The sequence below is a fragment of the Ranitomeya variabilis genome, chromosome 1 (genome assembly GCF_051348905.1).
Source record: "Ranitomeya variabilis isolate aRanVar5 chromosome 1, aRanVar5.hap1, whole genome shotgun sequence".
NCBI lineage: Eukaryota > Metazoa > Chordata > Amphibia > Anura > Dendrobatidae > Ranitomeya > Ranitomeya variabilis.
Window position 1 is genome coordinate 686,205,334 of NC_135232.1, and position 24,704 is coordinate 686,230,037.

Consider the following 24,704-nt stretch of genomic DNA (forward strand, 5'->3'; position numbering starts at 1 on the left):
CAAACGCACTCAATCGTCCGTAAGTTCAATTTGAAAAGAGGTACCCTGGACCACTAGCACTCAAAATGACCGGCTCAATGTCCTGAACAATATTTGCCAAAAAAATATCAAGTCTATGTGTAGTTCAGAAGTTATTCACGTAAATCGCTTATGTCGCGAATAAACAAACGCACTCAATCGTCCGTAAGTTCAATTTGAAAAGAGGTACCCTGGACCACTAGCACTCAAAATGACCAGCTCAATGTCCCGAACAATATTTGCCAAAAAAATATCAAGTCTATGTGTAGTTCAGAAGTTATTCACATAAATCTCTTTTGTCGCACATAATCAAACGCACTCAATCGTACGTAAGTTCAATTTGAAAAGAGGTACCCTGGACCACTAGCACTCAAAATGACCAGCTCAATGTCCTGAACAATATTTGCCAAAAAAAATATCAAGTCTATGTGTAGTTCAGAAGTTATTCACGTAAATCGCTTATGTCGCGAATAAACAAACGCACTCAATCGTCCGTAAGTTCAATTTGAAAAGAGGTACCCTGGACCACTAGCACTCAAAATGACCAGCTCAATGTCCTGAACAATATTTGCCAAAAAAAATATCAAGTCTATGTGTAGTTCAGAAGTTATTCACGTAAATCGCTTATGTCGCGAATAAACAAACGCACTCAATCGTCCGTAAGTTCAATTTGAAAAGAGGTACCCTGGACCACTAGCACTCAAAATGACCAGCTCAATGTCCTGAACAATATTTGCCAAAAAAAATCTCAAGTCTATGTGTAGTTCAGAAGTTATTCACGTAAATCACTTATGTCGCGAATAAACAAACGCACTCAATCGTCCGTAAGTTCAATTTGAAAATAGGTACCCTGGACTACTAGCACTCAAAATGACCAGCTCAATGTCCTGAACAATATTTGCCCAAAAAAATATCAAGTCTATGTGTAGTTCAGAAGTTATTCACGTAAATCGCTTATGTCGCGAATAAACAAACGCACTCAATCGTCCGTAAGTTCAATTTGAAAAGAGGTACCCTGGACCACTAGCACTCAAAATGACCGGCTCAATGTCCTGAACAATATTTGCCAAAAAAATATCAAGTTTATGTGTAGTTCAGAAGTTATTCACGTAAATCGCTTATGTCGCGAATAAACAAACGCACTCAATCGTCCGTAAGTTCAATTTGAAAAGAGGTACCCTGGACCACTAGCACTCAAAATGACCAGCTCAATGTCCCGAACAATATTTGCCAAAAAAATATCAAGTCTATGTGTAGTTCAGAAGTTATTCACATAAATCTCTTTTGTCGCACATAATCAAACGCACTCAATCGTACGTAAGTTCAATTTGAAAAGAGGTACCCTGGACCACTAGCACTCAAAATGAACATATCAATGTCCTGAACAATATTTACCAAAAAAAATATCAACTCTATGTGTAGTTCAGAAGTTATTCACGTAAATCGCTTATGTCGCGAATAAACAAACGCACTCAATCGTCCGTAAGTTCAATTTGAAAAGAGGTACCCTGGACCACTAGCACTCAAAATGACCAGCTCAATGTCCTGAACAGTATTTGCAAAAAAAAATATCAAGTCTATGTGTAGTTCAGAAGTTATTCACGTAAATCGCTTATGTCGCGAATAAACAAACGCACTCAATCGTCCGTAAGTTCAATTTGAAAAGAGGTACCCTGGACCACTAGCACTCAAAATGACCAGCTCAATGTCCTGAACAATATTTGCCAAAAAAAATATCAAGTCTATGTGTAGTTCAGAAGTTATTCACGTAAATCGCTTATGTCGCGAATAAACAAACGCACTCAATCGTACGTAAGTTTCAATTTGAAAATAGGTACCCTGGACTACTAGCACTCAAAATGACCAGCTCAATGTCCTGAACAAAATTTGCCAAAAAAAATATCAACTCTATGTGTAGTTCAGAAGTTATTCAAGTAAATCGCTTATGTCGCGAATAAACAAACGCACTCAATCGCACGTAAGTTCAATTTGAAAATAGGTACCCTGGACTACTAGCACTCAAAATGACCAGCTCAATGTCCTGAACAATATTTGCCCAAAAAAATATCAAATCTATGTGTAGTTCAGAAGTTATTCACGTAAATCGCTTATGTCGCGAATAAACAAACGCACTCAATCGTCCGTAAGTTCAATTTGAAAAGAGGTACCCTGGACCACTAGCACTCAAAATGACCAGCTCAATGTCCTGAACAATATTTGCCAAAAAAAATATCAACTCTATGTGTAGTTCAGAAGTTATTCACGTAAATCGCTTATGTCGCGAATAAACAAACGCACTCAATTGTCCGTAAGTTCAATTTGAAAATAGGTACCCTGGACTACTAGCACTCAAAATGACCAGCTCAATGTCCTGAACAATATTTGCCAAAAAAAATATCAAGTCTATGTGTAGTTCAGAAGTTATTCACGTAAATCGCTTATGTCGCGAATAAACAAACGCACTCAATCGTCCGTAAGTTCAATTTTAAAAGAGGTACCCTGGACCACTAGCACTCAAAATGACCAGCTCAATGTCCTGAACAATATTTGCCAAAAAAAATATCAAGTCTATGTGTAGTTCAGAAGTTATTCACGTAAATCGCTTATGTCGCGAATAAACAAACGCACTCAATCGTCCGTAAGTTCAATTTTAAAAGAGGTACCCTGGACCACTAGCACTCAAAATGACCAGCTCAATGTCCTGAACAATATTTGCCAAAAAAAATATCAAGTCTATGTGTAGTTCAGAAGTTATTCACGTAAATCGCTTATGTCGCGAATAAACAAACGCACTCAATCGTCCGTAAGTTCAATTTGAAAATAGGTACCCTGGACCACTAGCACTCAAAATGACCAGCTCAATGTCCCGAACAATATTTGCCAAAAAAATATCAAGTCTATGTGTAGTTCAGAAGTTATTCACGTAAATCGCTTATGTCGCGAATAAACAAACGCACTCAATCGTCCGTAAGTTCAATTTGAAAAGAGGTACCCTGGACCACTAGCACTCAAAATGACCAGCTCAATGTCCTGAACAATATTTGCCAAAAAAAATCTCAAGTCTATGTGTAGTTCAGAAGTTATTCACGTAAATCACTTATGTCGCGAATAAACAAACGCACTCAATCGTCCGTAAGTTCAATTTGAAAATAGGTACCCTGGACCACTAGCACTCAAAATGACCGGCTCAATGTCCTGAACAATATTTGCCAAAAAAAATATCAAGTCTATGTGTAGTTCAGAAGTTATTCACGTAAATCGCTTATGTCGCGAATAAACAAACGCACTCAATCGTCCGTAAGTTCAATTTGAAAAGAGGTACCCTGGACCACTAGCACTCAAAATGACCAGCTCAATGTCCTGAACAATATTTGCCAAAAAAATATCAAGTCTATGTGTAGTTCAGAAGTTATTCACGTAAATCGCTTATGTCGCGAATAAACAAACGCACTCAATCGTCCGTAAGTTCAATTTGAAAAGAGGTACCCTGGACCACTAGCACTCAAAATGACCAGCTCAATGTCCTGAACAATATTTGCCAAAAAAAATATCAAGTCTATGTGTAGTTCAGAAGTTATTCACGTAAATCGCTTATGTCGCGAATAAACAAACGCACTCAATCGTCCGTAAGTTCAATTTGAAAAGAGGTACCCTGGACCACTAGCACTCAAAATGACCAGCTCAATGTCCTGAACAATATTTGCCAAAAAAAATCTCAAGTCTATGTGTAGTTCAGAAGTTATTCACGTAAATCACTTATGTCGCGAATAAACAAACGCACTCAATCGTCCGTAAGTTCAATTTGAAAATAGGTACCCTGGACCACTAGCACTCAAAATGACCAGCTCAATGTCCTGAACAATATTTGCCAAAAGAAATATCAAGTCTATGTGTAGTTCAGAAGTTATTCACGTAAATCGCTTATGTCGCGAATAAACAAACGCACTCAATCGTCCGTAAGTTCAATTTGAAAAGAGGTACCCTGGACCACTAGCACTCAAAATGACCAGCTCAATGTCCTGAACAATATTTGCCAAAAAAAATATCAAGTCTATGTGTAGTTCAGAAGTTATTCACGTAAATCGCTTATGTCGCGAATAAACAAACGCACTCAATCGTCCGTAAGTTCAATTTGAAAAGAGGTACCCTGGACCACTAGCACTCAAAATGACCAGCTCAATGTCCTGAACAATATTTGCCAAAAAAAATATCAAGTCTATGTGTAGTTCAGAAGTTATTCACGTAAATCGCTTATGTCGCGAATAAACAAACGCACTCAATCGTCCGTAAGTTCAATTTGAAAAGAGGTACCCTGGACCACTAGCACTCAAAATGACCAGCTCAATGTCCCGAACAATATTTGCCAAAAAAATATCAAGTCTATGTGTAGTTCAGAAGTTATTCACATAAATCTCTTTTGTCGCACATAATCAAACGCACTCAATCGTACGTAAGTTCAATTTGAAAAGAGGTACCCTGGACCACTAGCACTCAAAATGACCAGCTCAATGTCCTGAACAATATTTGCCAAAAAAAATATCAAGTCTATGTGTAGTTCAGAAGTTATTCACGTAAATCGCTTATGTCGCGAATAAACAAACGCACTCAATCGTCCGTAAGTTCAATTTGAAAAGAGGTACCCTGGACCACTAGCACTCAAAATGACCAGCTCAATGTCCTGAACAATATTTGCCAAAAAAAATCTCAAGTCTATGTGTAGTTCAGAAGTTATTCACGTAAATCACTTATGTCGCGAATAAACAAACGCACTCAATCGTCCGTAAGTTCAATTTGAAAATAGGTACCCTGGACTACTAGCACTCAAAATGACCAGCTCAATGTCCTGAACAATATTTGCCCAAAAAAATATCAAGTCTATGTGTAGTTCAGAAGTTATTCACGTAAATCGCTTATGTCGCGAATAAACAAACGCACTCAATCGTCCGTAAGTTCAATTTGAAAAGAGGTACCCTGGACCACTAGCACTCAAAATGACCGGCTCAATGTCCTGAACAATATTTGCCAAAAAAATATCAAGTCTATGTGTAGTTCAGAAGTTATTCACGTAAATCGCTTATGTCGCGAATAAACAAACGCACTCAATCGTCCGTAAGTTCAATTTGAAAAGAGGTACCCTGGACCACTAGCACTCAAAATGACCAGCTCAATGTCCCGAACAATATTTGCCAAAAAAATATCAAGTCTATGTGTAGTTCAGAAGTTATTCACATAAATCTCTTTTGTCGCACATAATCAAACGCACTCAATCGTACGTAAGTTCAATTTGAAAAGAGGTACCCTGGACCACTAGCACTCAAAATGACCAGCTCAATGTCCTGAACAATATTTGCCAAAAAAAATATCAAGTCTATGTGTAGTTCAGAAGTTATTCACGTAAATCGCTTATGTCGCGAATAAACAAACGCACTCAATCGTCCGTAAGTTCAATTTGAAAAGAGGTACCCTGGACCACTAGCACTCAAAATGACCAGCTCAATGTCCTGAACAATATTTGCCAAAAAAAATATCAAGTCTATGTGTAGTTCAGAAGTTATTCACGTAAATCGCTTATGTCGCGAATAAACAAACGCACTCAATCGTCCGTAAGTTCAATTTGAAAAGAGGTACCCTGGACCACTAGCACTCAAAATGACCAGCTCAATGTCCTGAACAATATTTGCCAAAAAAAATCTCAAGTCTATGTGTAGTTCAGAAGTTATTCACGTAAATCACTTATGTCGCGAATAAACAAACGCACTCAATCGTCCGTAAGTTCAATTTGAAAATAGGTACCCTGGACTACTAGCACTCAAAATGACCAGCTCAATGTCTTGAACAATATTTGCCCAAAAAAATATCAAGTCTATGTGTAGTTCAGAAGTTATTCACGTAAATCGCTTATGTCGCGAATAAACAAACGCACTCAATCGTCCGTAAGTTCAATTTGAAAAGAGGTACCCTGGACCACTAGCACTCAAAATGACCGGCTCAATGTCCTGAACAATATTTGCCAAAAAAATATCAAGTTTATGTGTAGTTCAGAAGTTATTCACGTAAATCGCTTATGTCGCGAATAAACAAACGCACTCAATCGTCCGTAAGTTCAATTTGAAAAGAGGTACCCTGGACCACTAGCACTCAAAATGACCAGCTCAATGTCCCGAACAATATTTGCCAAAAAAATATCAAGTCTATGTGTAGTTCAGAAGTTATTCACATAAATCTCTTTTGTCGCACATAATCAAACGCACTCAATCGTACGTAAGTTCAATTTGAAAAGAGGTACCCTGGACCACTAGCACTCAAAATGAACATATCAATGTCCTGAACAATATTTACCAAAAAAAATATCAACTCTATGTGTAGTTCAGAAGTTATTCACGTAAATCGCTTATGTCGCGAATAAACAAACGCACTCAATCGTCCGTAAGTTCAATTTGAAAAGAGGTACCCTGGACCACTAGCACTCAAAATGACCAGCTCAATGTCCTGAACAGTATTTGCAAAAAAAAATATCAAGTCTATGTGTAGTTCAGAAGTTATTCACGTAAATCGCTTATGTCGCGAATAAACAAACGCACTCAATCGTCCGTAAGTTCAATTTGAAAAGAGGTACCCTGGACCACTAGCACTCAAAATGACCAGCTCAATGTCCTGAACAATATTTGCCAAAAAAAATATCAAGTCTATGTGTAGTTCAGAAGTTATTCACGTAAATCGCTTATGTCGCGAATAAACAAACGCACTCAATCGTACGTAAGTTTCAATTTGAAAATAGGTACCCTGGACTACTAGCACTCAAAATGACCAGCTCAATGTCCTGAACAAAATTTGCCAAAAAAAATATCAACTCTATGTGTAGTTCAGAAGTTATTCAAGTAAATCGCTTATGTCGCGAATAAACAAACGCACTCAATCGCACGTAAGTTCAATTTGAAAATAGGTACCCTGGACTACTAGCACTCAAAATGACCAGCTCAATGTCCTGAACAATATTTGCCCAAAAAAATATCAAATCTATGTGTAGTTCAGAAGTTATTCACGTAAATCGCTTATGTCGCGAATAAACAAACGCACTCAATCGTCCGTAAGTTCAATTTGAAAAGAGGTACCCTGGACCACTAGCACTCAAAATGACCAGCTCAATGTCCTGAACAATATTTGCCAAAAAAAATATCAACTCTATGTGTAGTTCAGAAGTTATTCACGTAAATCGCTTATGTCGCGAATAAACAAACGCACTCAATTGTCCGTAAGTTCAATTTGAAAATAGGTACCCTGGACTACTAGCACTCAAAATGACCAGCTCAATGTCCTGAACAATATTTGCCAAAAAAAATATCAAGTCTATGTGTAGTTCAGAAGTTATTCACGTAAATCGCTTATGTCGCGAATAAACAAACGCACTCAATCGTCCGTAAGTTCAATTTTAAAAGAGGTACCCTGGACCACTAGCACTCAAAATGACCAGCTCAATGTCCTGAACAATATTTGCCAAAAAAAATATCAAGTCTATGTGTAGTTCAGAAGTTATTCACGTAAATCGCTTATGTCGCGAATAAACAAACGCACTCAATCGTCCGTAAGTTCAATTTTAAAAGAGGTACCCTGGACCACTAGCACTCAAAATGACCAGCTCAATGTCCTGAACAATATTTGCCAAAAAAAATATCAAGTCTATGTGTAGTTCAGAAGTTGTTCACGTAAATCGCTTATGTCGCGAATAAACAAACGCACTCAATCGTCCGTAAGTTCAATTTGAAAATAGGTACCCTGGACTACTAGCACTCAAAATGACCAGCTCAATGTCCTGAACAATATTTGCCAAAAAAAATATCAAGTCTATGTGTAGTTCAGAAGTTATTCACGTAAATCGCTTATGTCGCGAATAAACAAACGCACTCAATCGTACGTAAGTTCAATTTGAAAAGAGGTACCCTGGACCACTAGTACTCAAAATGACCAGCTCAATGTCCTGAACAATATTTGCCAAAAAAAATATCAAGTCTATGTGTAGTTCAGAAGTTATTCACGTAAATCGCTTATGTCGCGAATAAACAAACGCACTCAATCGTCCGTAAGTTCAATTTGAAAATAGGTACCCTGGACCACTAGCACTCAAAATGACCAGCTCAATGTCCTGAACAATATTTGCCAAAAAAAATATCAAGTCTATGTGTAGTTCAGAAGTTATTCACGTAAATCGCTTATGTCGCGAATAAACAAACGCACTCAATCGTCCGTAAGTTCAATTTGAAAAGAGGTACCCTGGACCACTAGCACTCAAAATGACCAGCTCAATGTCCTGAACAATATTTGCCAAAAAAAATATCAAGTCTATGTGTAGTTCAGAAGTTATTCACGTAAATCGCTTATGTCACGAATAAACAAACGCACTCAATCGTACGTAAGTTCATTTTGAAAAGAGGTACCCTGGACCACTAGCACTCAAAATGACCAGCTCAATGTCCTGAACAATATTTACCAAAAAAATATCAACTCTATGTGTAGTTCAGAAGTTATTCACGTAAATCGCTTATGTCGCGAATAAACAAACGCACTCAATCTAACAAATTTTGCCCCCAAAATTCAGAACTCTATGTATTTTTGAAGAATTATACAAAATATGCTAACTCCACATGTGAAACATTTTATCGGTACCTCACTGTTTGCTATCACAACTTACTTGAAGTTTCCATAAGGGCTTAACCCACTAATCTATGTTTAATTCAAGGGTTGTTGAACAGATGCTAAGTTTGTGTGTGAAATTACACTTAATAAAGTTTTATGTCATCAAATTATTTATATGTAATTGTATCGTCATTCTTAACCTTTTTTTAACTTTACATAGTGGTTCTTGTGTAGACATGGGGGTCAGTGGGTGCTCTCGTCCGCTGTCCCGACCACCTTTACAAAGACAGCATGGACCATGGCTCATCCCAACTGAACGCCCGACCTCCTCAACAGTGGGTGGAACACTACTCATACAACACAGGGTGAGGGAATCACAATATTAAGACTTTCTGGGATCTCCAAACAATTAATGGCATATATCACACAACCAGCAAAACACAAAATGTAACAGGCAACAGTTTCTCACCCTTCCACTGGCTCACCAGGGATTATAATATCCGTTCAACAGAGCTTCCAGGGCTACTTACTCCAAGCCAGCAGCACCCCGCTTTCGGCGGGCACCCACCGAGAACGGAATAATGCCAGATTTAGGAAGCTGACTGAGTACCGCAAATTCTGTAGTCAGGTGACTGGATTGTCCCAAGCTGGATACCATCCTTATGTAGTCTTTGATCTCTCATCCGAATCCTTGCATTCGATGCTAAAGTCCATTTAGTCTTATAATCCATGTTCGGTTATGGCCTGCCAATCGGATCCGCAGATCAAAAATTGGTACCATGCAGCAAGAGAGACTTGGTCACTGGACAGTCCTTCTATACCCCTGAGCTCTCAATTCAGACTTGGGTCTTCATGATTGGTGGAATAAGAGTGTGCTAGATTGGCTAGATTCCAAGCCGCAAACATAATATCCTTAGTACTAATGGTGTCTAAGGGTATGTGCACACGTTGCGGATTTCTTGCAGAAATTTCCTGAAGAAAACCGGAAATTTTCTGCAAGAAATCCGCATATTTTTTTTTGCGTTTTTTTTCCGGTTTTTTTTGCGTTTTTTTAGCATTCTGCAAGCGTAATTAGCTTGCAGAATGCTAAAGTTTTCCAAGCGATCTGTAGCATCGCTTGGAAAACTGACTGACAAGTTGGTCACACTTGTCAAACATAGCGTTTGACAAGTGTGACCAACTTGTTACTATAGATGCTGCTTTTGCAGCATCTATAGTAAAAGATAGAACGTTTAAAAATAATAAAAAAAATAAAAAAAATGCTTATACTCACCCGCAGACATCAGATCTCCTCACCGGCGTCCGTTCCGTATAGCTGATGTGTGCGCGCAGGGCCTTCCATGACGTCACGGTCACGTGAGCGGTCTCGGCCAATCACAGGACAGTGACGTCATTCGGCAAGGTCCTTCACCGCACACCAGCTACAGGAACCGAAGCCAGCGTGCAGCACAGAGGCGGGAACACTTCGGGGGCCATCAGAGGGTGAGTATAGGACTATTTTTTATTTTAATTCTTATTTTTTGACCACTTATATGGTGCCCAGTGCGTGGAGGAGAGTCTCCTCTCCTCCACCCTGGGTACCAACCGCACATAATCTGCTTACTTCCCGCATCGTGGGCACAGCCCCGTGTGGGAAGTAAGCAGATCAATGGACCCCTAGGTGTGCGGAATCCCCTGCAATTCCGCATTTTAATGAACATGTTGCTTTTTTTTCCGCGATGCGATTTTTTCGCGGAAAAAAAGGCTACATTTGCACAAAAAATGCGGAATACACTGAAAATAATGGGAGGCATATGTTAGCGTTTTTTTCGCGTTTTTATCACGTTTTTATAGCGAAAAAACGCGAAAAAAACGCGAAAAATACTGAACGTGTGCACATGGCCTAACAGAGATGAGATAGAGTCAGCTAATTTACATAGAATCGAGCAATACAATGAAAGGTTAGCATAATTGATTTATACGAGTCTGTGACCTTCCCTGGCAAAGGTAATTACATGAGTCAACAGGAACTGTAAACCTACACTCCTAAAGGTACCTTCACATTAAGTGACGCTGCAGCGATAGCGACATCGATGCCGATCGCTGCAGCGTCGCTGTTTGATCGCTGGAGAGCTGTCACACAGACCGCTCTCCAGCGACCAACGATGCCGAGGTCCCCGGGTAACCAGGGTAAACATCGGGTTGCTAAGCGCAGGGCCGCGCTTAGTAACCCGATGTTTACCCTGGTTACCAGCGTAAAATGTAAAAAAAACAAACAGTACATACTTACATTCGCGTCCCCCGGCGTCCGCTTCCTGCACTGACTGAGCGCCGGCCCTAACAGCAGAGCGGTGACGTCACCGCTGTGCTGTACTTTCACTTTCACTTTACGGCGCTCAGTCAGTGTGGGAAGCGGATGCCGGGGGACGCGAAGGTGAGCATGTACTGTTTGTTTTTTTTACATTTTACACTGGTAACCAGGGTAAACATCGGGTTACTAAGCGCGGCCCTGCGCTTAGTAACCCGATGTTTACCCTGGTTACCAGTGTAAAACATCGCTGGTATCGTTGCTTTTGGTGTCAAACACGACGATACACGCCGGTCTGACGACCAAATAAAGTTCTGAACTTTGTTCAACGACCAGCGATATCACAGCGGGATCCAGATCGCTGCTGCGCGTCACACTCAACGATATCGCTAGCCAGGACGCTGCAACGTCATGGATCGCTAGCGATATCGTTTAGTGTGAAGGTACCTTTAAGGTACCATCACATTAAGGCTAAGTTCACACGTTGCAGAATTGCCACGGAAATTTCCGCGGCAATTCTGCGCCTCCTGCCGCGGGAATATCGCATGCAGAATTAGCATGCATATACCCGCAGAAAACTAGCGTTTTGCAAGCATAATTAGCTTGCAGAATGCTAGAGTTTTCCAAGCGATCTGTAGCATCGCTTGGAAAACTGACTGACAGGTTGGTCACACTTGTCAAACAGAGTGTTTGACAAGTGTGACCAACTTTTTACTATAGATGCAGCCTATGCCGCATCTATAGTAAAAGATAGAATGTTTAAAAATAATAAAAAAAATAAAAAAAATGGTTATACTCACCTGCAGACCTCAGCGCCGTCCGTTCCTATAGCTGTTGTGCGGTGAAGGGCCTGAGATGACGCCATTGGTCGCGTGAGCGGTCACATGCGGTCTCGCGACCAATCACAAGACACTGACGTCATCGCAGGTCCTTCACCGCCCAGCAGCTATAGGAACCGAAGCGGCAGCGTGCAGCGGAGAGGCTGGAAGACTGCGGGGCCATCGAGGGTGAGTATATCGCTATTTTTTATTTTTATTCTTTTATTTTTTACCAATTATATGGTGCCCAGTCCGTGGAGGAGAGTCTCCTCTCCTCCACCCTGGGTACCAAGCGCACTTGATCTGCTTACTTCCCGCATGGTGTGCACAGCCCCGTGCGGGAAGTAAGCAGATCAATGCACTCCTATGGGTGCAGAATCGCCGCGATTCCGCAATTTTAATGAACATGCTGCGTTTTTTTCTGGAATGCGATTCCGCTCAGGAAAAAAATGCAGCATGTGCACAAAAAATGCGGAATGCATTCTATTACATAGGATGCTTAATGTTAGCGTTTTTTTTGCGGTTTTATAGTGTTTTTATAGCGAAAAAAACGCAAAAAATATGCTACGTGTGCACACAGCCTTAGCGACGCTGCAGCGATACAGACAACGATCCCGATCGCTGCAGCGTCGCTGTTTGGTCGCTGGAGAGCTGTCACACAGACCGCTCTCCAGCGACCAACGATGCCGAGGTCCCCGGGTAACCAGGGGAAACATCGGGTTACTAAGCGCGGCCCTGCGCTTAGCAACCCGATGTTTACCCTGGTTACCCGGGGACTTCGCATAGTTGGTCGCTGGAGAGCTGTCTGTGTGACAGCTCTCCAGCGACCACACAGCGACGCTGCAGCGATCGGGATCGTTGTCTAGATCGCTGCAGCATCGCTAAATGTGACGGTACCTTTAGGCCGGGGTCACACTTGCAAGAAACTCGCATGAGTCTCGCACCTCGATACCCGACACTGGCGCCAGCACTCGGGACCGGAGTGTGCGGCTGCATGTATTTCTATGTAGCTGAACGCTCCAGGCCCGAGTGCCGGCGGTAGTGAAGGGTATTGAGGCGAGAGACTCGTGTGAGTTTCTCGCAAGTGGGACCCCGGCCTTGAAAGAAATATGTTTAATTTAAAAAAAAATGAAAAAAAAAAATTGGTGCCAGTGAGGGAAAGCCAGCGACTGGGGGACCAATGTTTGTAGCCTGGGAAGGGGTTAATACCCATAGATCTTTCCAGGCTATTAATATCAGCTCGCAGCTGTATATTTAGCCTTTACTGGCTATAAAAATAGGGGGACCCCCCAAAAAAATGACGTTGGGGTCCCCTTATAATTTATAGCCAGAAAGGCTACGCAGACAGCTGCGGGCTGATATTCATAGCCTAGAGAGGGACCATGGATATTGGCCCCTCCTGGCTGCAAATACCAGCCCGCAGCCGCCCCATAAATGGCGCATCTGTGAGATGCACAAATTTCGGTGCTTAGCCTCTCTCTTCCCACTACCGAGTAGCGGTTGGATATGGGGTAATAAGGGGTTAATGTCACCTTGCTATTGTAAATGTCAATAAGACGCCTATCCATTATTAATCCTAGAGTAGTGAAAGAGTTAAAAACAAAATAAAGACACAGCGAGAAAAATGTTAGTATTTTAGTATTATTAATTTAACCATACTTACCATACTTCAGAGCCTGCAAAAAACGTAAAATAATAAACCGTATACTCCCTGTCCGACGCAGTCCAATTAATAACGAGTGTCCCACGATGATCTCCCCCATAGAACAGTGACATCGGGTGATGTCACTGCTCTAAAGGACCTCCAGTGACACACTGACAGGAGACAATGGCTCCTGCAGTGCATCACTGAGAGGTTACTGTAGTTCACTGGTCTCACTTTATGGCAAAAGCTGCATGGGAACTTTCTCACAGCAATGCCAAAAGTGAGACTAGGGACTAGATTTTACAGTGGCGGAGGAATACAGTGCGGAAGGATACCTTCCTCCCGTCATTGTATTCCTGCAGCCCCTAGAGAGCGGTCTCATCAGCTGATGCTGCTGCTCTCCACAGGAAATCGTCGTGGGACACTCGTGGATTTCAGCGGACAGGGAGTATATTGTTAGTGTGTTATTTTAATATTTTTTTTACAGATGACACTGGCTTCGGGGAACAAAGTGACAAGTTATGGTGAGTATGTACTCTATGTTATATGTACTGTATGTCTATATGCATGTAATGTATGAATGTATTGTATGTATGTAGTATGTATCTAGTATGTATGTTGTATGTATGTGGTATGTTGTATGTATGTAGTATGTTGTATGTATGTTGTATGTAGCATGTATGTATGTATGTATGTATGTAATATGTTTGTAGTATATAGTATGTTGGATGTAGTATGTATGTTGTATGAATGTGGTATGTTGTATTTATGTTGTATGTATGTTCTATTTATGTAGTATGTTGTATGTATGTGGTATGCATGTATGTAGTATGTAGTATGTTGTATGTATGTAGTATGTATGTTTGTGTTGTTTTTTTTACAATCCACACATTAGCCGGATGATGGGACTACTACTGTCCCATCATTGGCTAATGTGTCAATCACTGTCATTGTAGCAGGCATAGCCGATGGGACTTGTCGTACCATCGGACGATGGCTGAACAAAGACACAAAGACCCCCGGCAGGCCCGCACAGACCCCGGAGAGGCCCGCACAGACCCCGGAGAGGCCCGTACAGACCCCCAAGAGGCCCGTACAGACCCCTGGCAGGCCCACAAAGACCCCCGAGAGGCCCGTACAGACCCTCAGCAGGCCCGCACAGACCCCAACGGTCACACACAGACACCGCCCGCACACACAGACATGCAGTCTCCGCCCACGCACCGCCCACACTCCATTATAGTGCATCTTAACATCATTTGAGCAGCCAATCTCAGCCATGCCATTAGTTAACATGGCTAACATGCCTAACAGGATGTGCCCACACTTCTTAGGATTCTCATTGGCTGAATAGAATAAAACTAGCTCATTGCATTATGGGAACTTCTGATTCCGGTATTCGATATTGTAAAAGTATTGGAACTCAGTATCGGAACTCCGATACAGCGAATATCGGCCGATACACGATATTGCAGTATCGGAATGCTGGAAACAAACATCACTGTCAGAAGTGCAATGGATAGTGAGCTTATATGTCTATAAGAAGACATTAGATGTCATGGCGTGGTGTGGTTATTTTTACATTTAACATTGATAGAAAACAAAACCAAGTATGTTTCCAAATGAATAACACTCTCCTCTTTGTGCAAATTTATAACCTGTGATATAAGGTATATCCTTTAACATATTCAACAAACTATGTAATAAACATAGAAAGCAAATTGTACTATCTTCCCCTATGAAATAAGTCAAATGAATTAATTTCACAAATGACCAATTGAGACCCAAAGATTATACTGGTCAACAGCATTTTTCGTGCCAAAGATATTTCATCGAATTTAGGGTATTTTTGGGGTGCTGATTCTGAATATGTCATCAGTTTTGCCAGATTGGCTCAAGTTTTTGAGATTTTTGGTATCTTATTTATAGCACTTGTTGGTAAATGCGACGCATCATCTCATTAATTTCTTTGGATTAGTACTTGAACTGAGCAGTTCTCAATATAGTTTTGTGTTAATTAGTGTTCTAAAAGTTTGTTCATAGCTTGATTTTTGCACTAACTTTATGTTGTTGTCTGTTTTCCAGTGAAAAGCATGAACTCATCAAGAAGAAGTTGTCTTAACGATCCAGACTCATTCTGTTACATTTGTGGTGAATACACACTGCCAAAACATAGAAGAAACATAACAGACTTCGTAAAAAAAGTGTATTTTGCCTATTTTGGGGTTATGCTTGGGGACCAAGACAAGTTTTGGGCACCACACATAGTGTGCAAAGCATGTATCGAATTATTACGAAAATGGAGCAAAGGACAAAGAAAAAGCTTCAAATTTGGTGTTCCAATGGTGTGGAGAGAGCCAAAAAATCATCATGATGACTGTTATTTATGGTAAACACAGGTACAGGCACATCTTCACAATGAGGGACAGGCCTTCTTGCAGATTCCATGTTACTCCCATTTTCGTTTCTTATGCTTATTGAATCCTTGCACTTGCACTGCACAGAAATAACAGTCATCATGATGATTTTTTGGCTCTCTCCACACCATTGGAACACCAAATTTGAAGCTTTTTCTTTGTCCTTTGCTCCATTTTCGTAATAATTCGATACATGCTTTGCACACTATGTGTGGTGCCCAAAACTTGTCTTGGTCCCCAAGCATAACCCCAAAATAGGCAAAATACACTTTTTTTACGAAGTCTGTTATGTTTCTTCTATGTTTTGGCAGTGTGTATTCACCACAAATGTAACAGAATGAGTCTGGATCGTTAAGACAACTTCTTCTTGATGAGTTCATGCTTTTCACTGGAAAACAGACAACAACATAAAGTTAGTGCAAAAATCAAGCTATGAACAAACTTTTAGAACACTAATTTACACAAAACTATATTGAGAACTGCTCAGTTCAAGTACTAATCCAAAGAAATTAATGAGATGATGCGTCGCATTTACCAACAAGTGCTATAAATAAGATACCAAAAATCTCAAAAACTTGAGCCAATCTGGCAAAACTGATGACATATTCAGAATCAGCACCCCAAAAATACCCCAAATTCATTAAAATATTTTGGACACCAGAAAAAAAATTTTTTTTTGTTGACCTGTGTATTATTCTGTGCCATTTATCATTTTCATGGAAACATACTAGGGTTACTTAGGAAATTAAAAAAAACATTCTAATGGACAATGACAGACACAACACTTAATTTGTATTCATGAAATCTCAATGTTGTATTACCAAGCTAACCATGTGATTTATATTTTTATTACGTGTTCAGAGTGGCATAGGTATTTAATACTTTAATATAAGTGTATGTAATGTTTTTTTAAGTGCTCAGTGTGCCACATTAGGGTTATAATTTTAATGTAACTGCATGTAATGTTATTACGTCACCTTTACAATGGACAACATTCCCTATCACAAAGACTATAAACATGACAACAGACCACACATATTTTCATGCCTAAGCCAACTAGAACGCCAATCATACAACCCTGATGCAAGATAGCCACACAAATTTACGCCCTGCAATAGCTAACATGCACGTTGTAACGTTTCGTAAACTCAAACCTGTTAGTCCAACGATGGGTATAGACTCAACCACTGAGACATAACTAAAGTCTCTTATCTGCCTTTTAAAAATCTTAATGTGACTATGGCTGCTCTTCGTACATCAAAACATTCCTAAGCCAACAACCTAAAAATTTTATGCGCATTAAAATTATCTACTGTATTTAAAATGCATGAATGTTCCACTTTTCACAATGACGCAACTCACTTTAGTTGCATTTCATAGATATTACAAGGATTGGTAACAAATAAAATTTATGTCTAATAATCAGTTTACTAAAACCATACTACGAAATCAACAACCTTGATCAGGTACATAAAACTTAATAATCCACATATTTTGAAATTATTGTCAGTGACATGAATATAATAAGCATTTATAATAGGTATACTTTCTAATATTATTATCAATTAATTTAATTTCACATACTTTGTGCCTATAATACATAGAGTATGAATATCTAGTTGAAGCACTACTTCCTTGCACACTAGTTGACAAGATGATACTTGTCAACAATATTTATACATACACTGTAGCAGTTTCGTATTAAGACAAAAATTTTAAAGCAAGACCTCCAATGTCTAACCTTTTTGAGATATCAAAACAAAAATGATTCAAAAAATTTACATTAAGCAAGTACATTTGTAAGTAAAATGTTGAGACTGATCTCATCATTTACTTTTATTCTTAAAAATATTAAAAATTTTATATACCCAAATATAAATTTAACTTTCAAACAGGACAAACACAACGACACTGAAATTCAGACTTGAGGTTACAGTGTAAGTTAACTTCAGTATGCCAATTCAACACAAATCCTTACCATGTACAGATGAAGTTCACAGACAATCCTCCATGTAGGGCCACTCTATAGCATACTTCGATGGCTTCTAAGTGAGTGTATCACATCAGAACAGCTCAGTGATGACATGGACTCTTTCAATGCCTACTATTGGTTGAGTTTCTTAAAATTTGGTCACACATGATGGTATTCTGTTTATTACCATGTGATAAGCCCCTCATTGTTTCTACAAGACTCTAAAGGCCCCGTCTCACTTAGCGACGCTAAAGCGATCCCGACAACGATACGACCTGTCAGGGATCGTTGCTGCGTCGCTATGTGGTCGCTGGTGAGATGTCAAACAGTGAGATCTTCCCAACGATCGCTGCTGCGATCTCACTGTTTGACATCTCACCAGTGACCTGTAGCGACCTGTACAACGATGTCACATGGGAGCTATTATGACGATTCAGTGTCTGAGTCGTCAACGAGGTCGTTGGTAAGGTGTCAAACACAGCGATGTGTGCTACCCAGCGGGACCTCAACGATCAAAAAACGGTCCAGGCCATTCCGACACGAGCAGCGATCTCACAGCAGGGGCCTGGTCGCTGCTACGTGTCACACATAGCGAGATCGCTACTGAGGTCGCTGTTGCGTCACAAAACTTGTGACTCAGCAGCGATCTTGCTAGCGATCTCGCTTAGTGAGACGGGGGGCTTAGGGCCCCTTCACACTGTGCAATCAAAGTCTGAACGAGCGTTCGATTTGTGACGTTTATCCGTCCTCGTTCCGAGGTTGCAAAGTGTGACATGGCGTTACGATTTGCGACGCAGCCCAGCATCGTACGATGTGAAAGAAAGAGCAGAACTTTCTTTCGTCGTAAATGTCTCGCTGTGGCGGTCGAAATCGTAGTATGTGACGGCGGTCATACGAGCTCGTAATGCGACTACGTGGGTTGGGCTTCCGCATACCTGTCTCCTGATTGGGCGTGACGTTTTAGCACGCCCATGCTGGTAATACGTCACGCTCGGAGTCGTAGGACTATGGCGGTGTGAAGGGTAGCGTACGATTGCGACGCGTGACGTTCACATCGCAACTACGTCAGAAAAAGCGTTAACATCGTAGAGTGTGACCGCTGGCTACGAGCTCGTACTGCGATGTCGAATATGACGCAAATGCGTCGTAATCGTAGCAGAATCGACCAGTGTGAAGGGGCCCTTAAGGAGTCTAGGTTTACAGTTCCTGTTGACTCATGTAATTACCTTTGCCAGGGAAGGTCACAGACTCGTATAAATCAATTATGCTAACCTTTCATTGTATTGCTCGATTCTATGTAAATTAGCTGACTCTATCTCATCTCTGTTAGACACCATTAAGGTACCTTCACACGAAACGACATTATAACGATATCGCTAGCAATCCGTGACGTTGCAGCGTCCTCGCTAGCGATATCGTTTCGTTTGACACGCAGCAGCGATCAGGATCCTGCTGTGATGTCGCTGGTCGCTGAATAAAGTCCAGAACTTTATTTGGTCGTCCGATCGCTGTGTATCGTTGTGTTTGAAAGCAAAAGCAACGATACCAGCGATATTTTACACTGGTAACCAGGGTAAACATCGGGTTACTAAGCGCAGGGCCGCGCTTAGTTACCCGATGTTTACCCTGGTTACTAGCGTAAAATGTAAAAAAAACAAACAGCACATACTCACATTGCGTCCCCTGCAGTCTGCTTCCTCCTCTGACTCAGCGCCGCAAAGTGAAAGTGAAAGCAGCACAGCGGTGACGTCACCGCTCTGCTCTCACTGTACGGCGCTCAGTCAGTCAGGAAGTGGACGCAGGGGGACGTGAATGTAAGTATGTGCTGTTTGTTTTTTTTAGATTTTACGCTGGTAACCAGGGTAAACATCGGGTTACTAAGCGCGGCCCTGCGCTTAGTTACCCGATGTTTACCCTGGTTACCAGGGGACCTCGGCATAGTTGATCGCTGGAGAGCGGTCTGTGTGACAGCTCTCCAGCGACCAAACAGCGACGCTGCAGCGATCGACATCGTTGTCGCTATCGCTGCAGCGTCGCTTCGTGTGAAGGTACCTTTAGTACTAAGGATATTATGTTTGCGGCTTGGAATCTAGCCAATCTAGCACACTCTTATTCCACCAATCATGAAGACCCAATTCTGAATTGAGAGCTCAGGGGTATAGAAGGACTGTCCAGTGACCAAGTCTCTCTTGCTGCATGGTACCAATTTTTGATCTGCGGATCCGATTGGCAGGCCATAACCGAACATGGATTATAAGACTAAATGGACTTTAGCATCGAATGCAAGGATTCGGATGAGAGATCAAAGACTACATAAGGATGGTATCCAGCTTGGGACAATCCAGTCACCTGACTACAGAATTTGCGGTACTCAGTCAGCTTCCTAAATCTGGCATTATTCCGTTCTCGGTGGGTGCCCGCCGAAAGCGGGGTGCTGCTGGCTTGGAGTAAGTAGCCCTGGAAGCTCTGTTGAACGGATATTATAATCCCTGGTGAGCCAGTGGAAGGGTGAGAAACTGTTGCCTGTTACATTTTGTGTTTTGCTGGTTGTGTGATATATGCCATTAATTGTTTGGAGATCCCAGAAAGTCTTAATATTGTGATTCCCTCACCCTGTGTTGTATGAGTAGTGTTCCACCCACTGTTGAGGAGGTCGGGCGTTCAGTTGGGATGAGCCATGGTCCATGCTGTCTTTGTAAAGGTGGTCGGGACAGCGGACGAGAGCACCCACTGACCCCCATGTCTACACAAGAACCACTATGTAAAGTTAAAAAAAGGTTAAGAATGACGATACAATTACATATAAATAATTTGATGACATAAAACTTTATTAAGTGTAATTTCACACACAAACTTAGCATCTGTTCAACAACCCTTGAATTAAACATAGATTAGTGGGTTAAGCCCTTATGGAAACTTCAAGTAAGTTGTGATAGCAAACAGTGAGGTACCGATAAAATGTTTCACATGTGGAGTTAGCATATTTTGTATAATTCTTCAAAAATACATAGAGTTCTGAATTTTGGGGGCAAAATTTGTTAGATTGAGTGCGTTTGTTTATTCGCGACATAAGCGATTTACGTGAATAACTTCTGAACTACACATAGAGTTGATATTTTTTTTGGTAAATATTGTTCAGGACATTGAGCCGGTCATTTTGAGTGCTAGTGGTCCAGGGTACCTCTTTTCAAATTGAACTTACGGACGATTGAGTGCGTTTGTTTATTCGCGACATAAGCGATTTACGTGAATAACTTCTGAACTACACATAGACTTGAGATTTTTTTTGGCAAATATTGTTCAGGACATTGAGCTGGTCATTTTGAGTGCTAGTGGTCCAGGGTACCTCTTTTCAAATTGAACTTACGGACGATTGAGTGCGTTTGTTTATTCGTGACATAAGCGATTTACGTGAATAACTTCTGAACTACACATAGACTTGAGATTTTTTTTGGCAAATATTGTTCAGGACATTGAGCTGGTAATTTTGAGTGCTAGTGGTCCAGGGTACCTCTTTTCAAATTGAACTTACGGACGATTGAGTGCGTTTGTTTATTCGCGACATAAGCGATTTATGTGAATAACTTATGAACTACACATAGACTTGATATTTTTTTGGGCAAATATTGTTCAGGACATTGAGCCGGTCATTTTGAGTGCTAGTAGACCAGGGTACCTATTTTCAAATTGAACTTACGGACGATTGAGTGCGTTTGTTTATTCGCGACATAAGTGATTTACGTGAATAACTTCTGAACTACACATAGACTTGAGATTTTTTTTGGCAAATATTGTTCAGGACATTGAGCTGGTCATTTTGAGTGCTATTGGTCCAGGGTACCTATTTTCAAATTGAACTTACGGACGATTGAGTGCGTTTGTTTATTCGCGACATAAGCGATTTACGTGAATAACTTCTGAACTACACATAGACTTGATTTTTTTTTGGCAAATACTGTTCAGGACATTGAGCTGGTCATTTTGAGTGCTAGTAGTCCAGGGTACCTATTTTCAAATTGAACTTACGGACGATTGAGTGTGTTTGTTTATTCGCGACATAAGCGATTTACGTGAATAACTTCTGAACTACACATAGACTTGATATTTTTTTTGACAAATATTGTTCAGGACATTGAGCTGGTCATTTTGAGTGCTAGTGGTCCAGGGTACCTCTTTTCAAATTGAACTTACGGACGATTGAGTGCGTTTGTTTATTCGCGACATAAGCGATTTACGTGAATAACTTCTGAACTACACATAGACTTGATATTTTTTTTGGCAAATATTGTTCAGGACATTGAGCTGGTCATTTTGAGTGCTAGTGGTCCAGGGTACCTCTTTTCAAATTGAACTTACGGACGATTGAGTGCGTTTGTTTATTCGCGACATAAGCGATTTACGTGAATAACTTCTGAACTACACATAGACTTGAGATTTTTTTTGGCAAATATTGTTCAGGACATTGAGCTGGTCATTTTGAGTGCTAGTGGTCCAGGGTACCTCTTTTCAAATTGAACTTACGGACGATTGAGTGCGTTTGTTTATTCGCGACATAAGCGATTTACGTGAATAACTTCTGAACTACACATAGACTTGATATTTTTTTTGGCAAATATTGTTCAGGACATTGAGCTGGTCATTTTGAGTGCTAGTGGTCCAGGGTACCTCTTTTCAAATTGAACTTACGGACGATTGAGTGCGTTTGTTTATTCGCGACATAAGCGATTTACGTGAATAACTTCTGAACTACACATAGACTTGATATTTTTTTTGGCAAATATTGTTCAGGACATTGAGCCGGTCATTTTGAGTGCTAGTGGTCCAGGGTACCTCTTTTCAAATTGAACTTACGGACGATTGAGTGCGTTTGTTTATTCGCGACATAAGCGATTTACGTGAATAACTTCTGAACTACACATAGACTTGATATTTTTTTGGGCAAATATTGTTCAGGACATTGAGCTGGTCATTTTGAGAGCTAGTAGTCCAGGGTACCTATTTTCAAATTGAACTTACGGACGATTGAGTGCGTTTGTTTATTCGCGACATAAGTGATTTACGTGAATAACTTCTGAACTACACATAGACTTGAGATTTTTTTTGGCAAATATTGTTCAGGACATTGAGCTGGTCATTTTGAGTGCTAGTGGTCCAGGGTACCTCTTTTCAAATTGAACTTACGGACGATTGAGTGCGTTTGTTTATTCGCGACATAAGCGATTTACGTGAATAACTTCTGAACTACATATAGACTTGATATTTTTTTTGGCAAATATTGTTCAGGACATTGAGCTGGTCATTTTGAGTGCTAGTGGTCCAGGGTACCTCTTTTCAAATTGAACTTACGGACGATTGAGTGCGTTTGTTTATTCGCGACATAAGCGATTTACGTGAATAACTTCTGAACTACACATAGATTTGATATTTTTTTGGCAAATATTGTTCGGGACATTGAGCTAGTCATTTTGAGTGCTAGTGGTCCAGGGTACCTATTTTCAAATTGAACTTACGGACGATTGAGTGCTTTTGTTTATTCGCGACATAAGCGATTTACGTGAATAACTTCTGAACTACACATAGACTTGATATTTTTTGGGGCAAATATTGTTCAGGACATTGAGCTGGTCATTTTGAGTGCTAGTGGTCCAGGGTACCTCTTTTCAAATTGAACTTACGGACGATTGAGTGCGTTTGTTTATTCGCGACATAAGCGATTTACGTGAATAACTTCTGAACTACACATAGACTTGATATTTTTTTGGCAAATATTGTTCAGGACATTGAGCCGGTCATTTTGAGTGCTAGTGGTCCAGGGTACCTCTTTTCAAATTGAACTTACGGACGATTGAGTGCGTTTGTTTATTCGCGACATAAGCGATTTACGTGAATAACTTCTGAACTACACATAGAGTTGATATTTTTTTTGGCAAATATTGTTCAGGACATTGAGCTGATCATTTTGAGTGCTAGTGGTCCAGGGTACCTCTTTTCAAATTGAACTTACGGACGATTGAGTGCGTTTGATTATGTGCGACGAAAGAGATTTATGTGAATAACCCAGGACCACAAGTAGGCAAAATAAACATCTCAAAGTCCTGATCAAAATTTTACCCAAACAATATCCACTCTATGTATAATTCCCCATGCATGGAAAATCGAATAGCTAACTAATAACTAATAGCTAACTGCCATACATGAAAATCGAATAACTAACTAATATCTAATAGCTAACTGCAGACTAACTTGAATCCGGTAAGCAGCGTTGTTCTGAGGCTGCTACTTGGAGAGGAATGAAATGAGAGGCTGCACCATGGAGCCCCCTGAGGAGAGGACCGAGAAGCTGCACAATGGACCCTTGCACCAATAGGAATGAAGACCCAGGATTCAGTGGGAGTGGTGAGAGGATGTATTTTGGAAAGGGTTGATGTAACTTGAGTGGGGCTTGTAAAGGGAAGATGATGAGGGGCTGTGTGGAGAAGGGGAGATGATAAGGATGGGCTGTATGGAAAAAGGGTCATGATGAGGGGCTGTGTGAAAAGCGGGATGATGAGGCTGCGTGGCGAAGGAGGGATGATGAGGCTGCGTGGCGAAGGAGGGATGATGAGGCTGCGTGGCGAAGGAGGGATGATGAGGCTGCGTGGCGAAGGAGGGATGATGAGGCTGCGTGGCGAAGGAGGGATGATGAGGCTGTGTGTCACGTGCATGTATCCTGTGTCTAGCGTGTGACTGGTGTGTGTGTCACGTGTATGTATCCTGTGTCTAGCGTGTGACTGGTGTGTGTGTCACGTGTATGTATCCTGTGTCTAGCGTGTGACTGGTGTGTGTGTCACGTGTATGTATCCTGTGTCTAGCGTGTGACTGGTGTGTGTGTCACGTGTATGTATCCTGTGTCTAGCGTGTGACTGGTGTGTGTGTC

At 40.9% G+C, this 24,704-nt stretch overlaps 1 protein-coding gene across 1 annotated transcript in view; it reads left to right on the forward strand.

Moving 5' to 3' along the window:
* Positions 1 to 24,050: 24,050 nt before the first annotated feature.
* The window catches only part of LOC143776496 (uncharacterized), a 146,627-nt gene continuing 145,973 nt past the window's right edge, over positions 24,051 to 24,704 (forward strand). Inside the window, exon 1 of the mRNA XM_077265944.1 lies at positions 24,051 to 24,184. Coding sequence (XP_077122059.1) covers positions 24,136 to 24,184 — 49 coding nt within the window. The 5' untranslated portion in view covers positions 24,051 to 24,135. The remainder of the gene's footprint in view (positions 24,185 to 24,704) is intronic.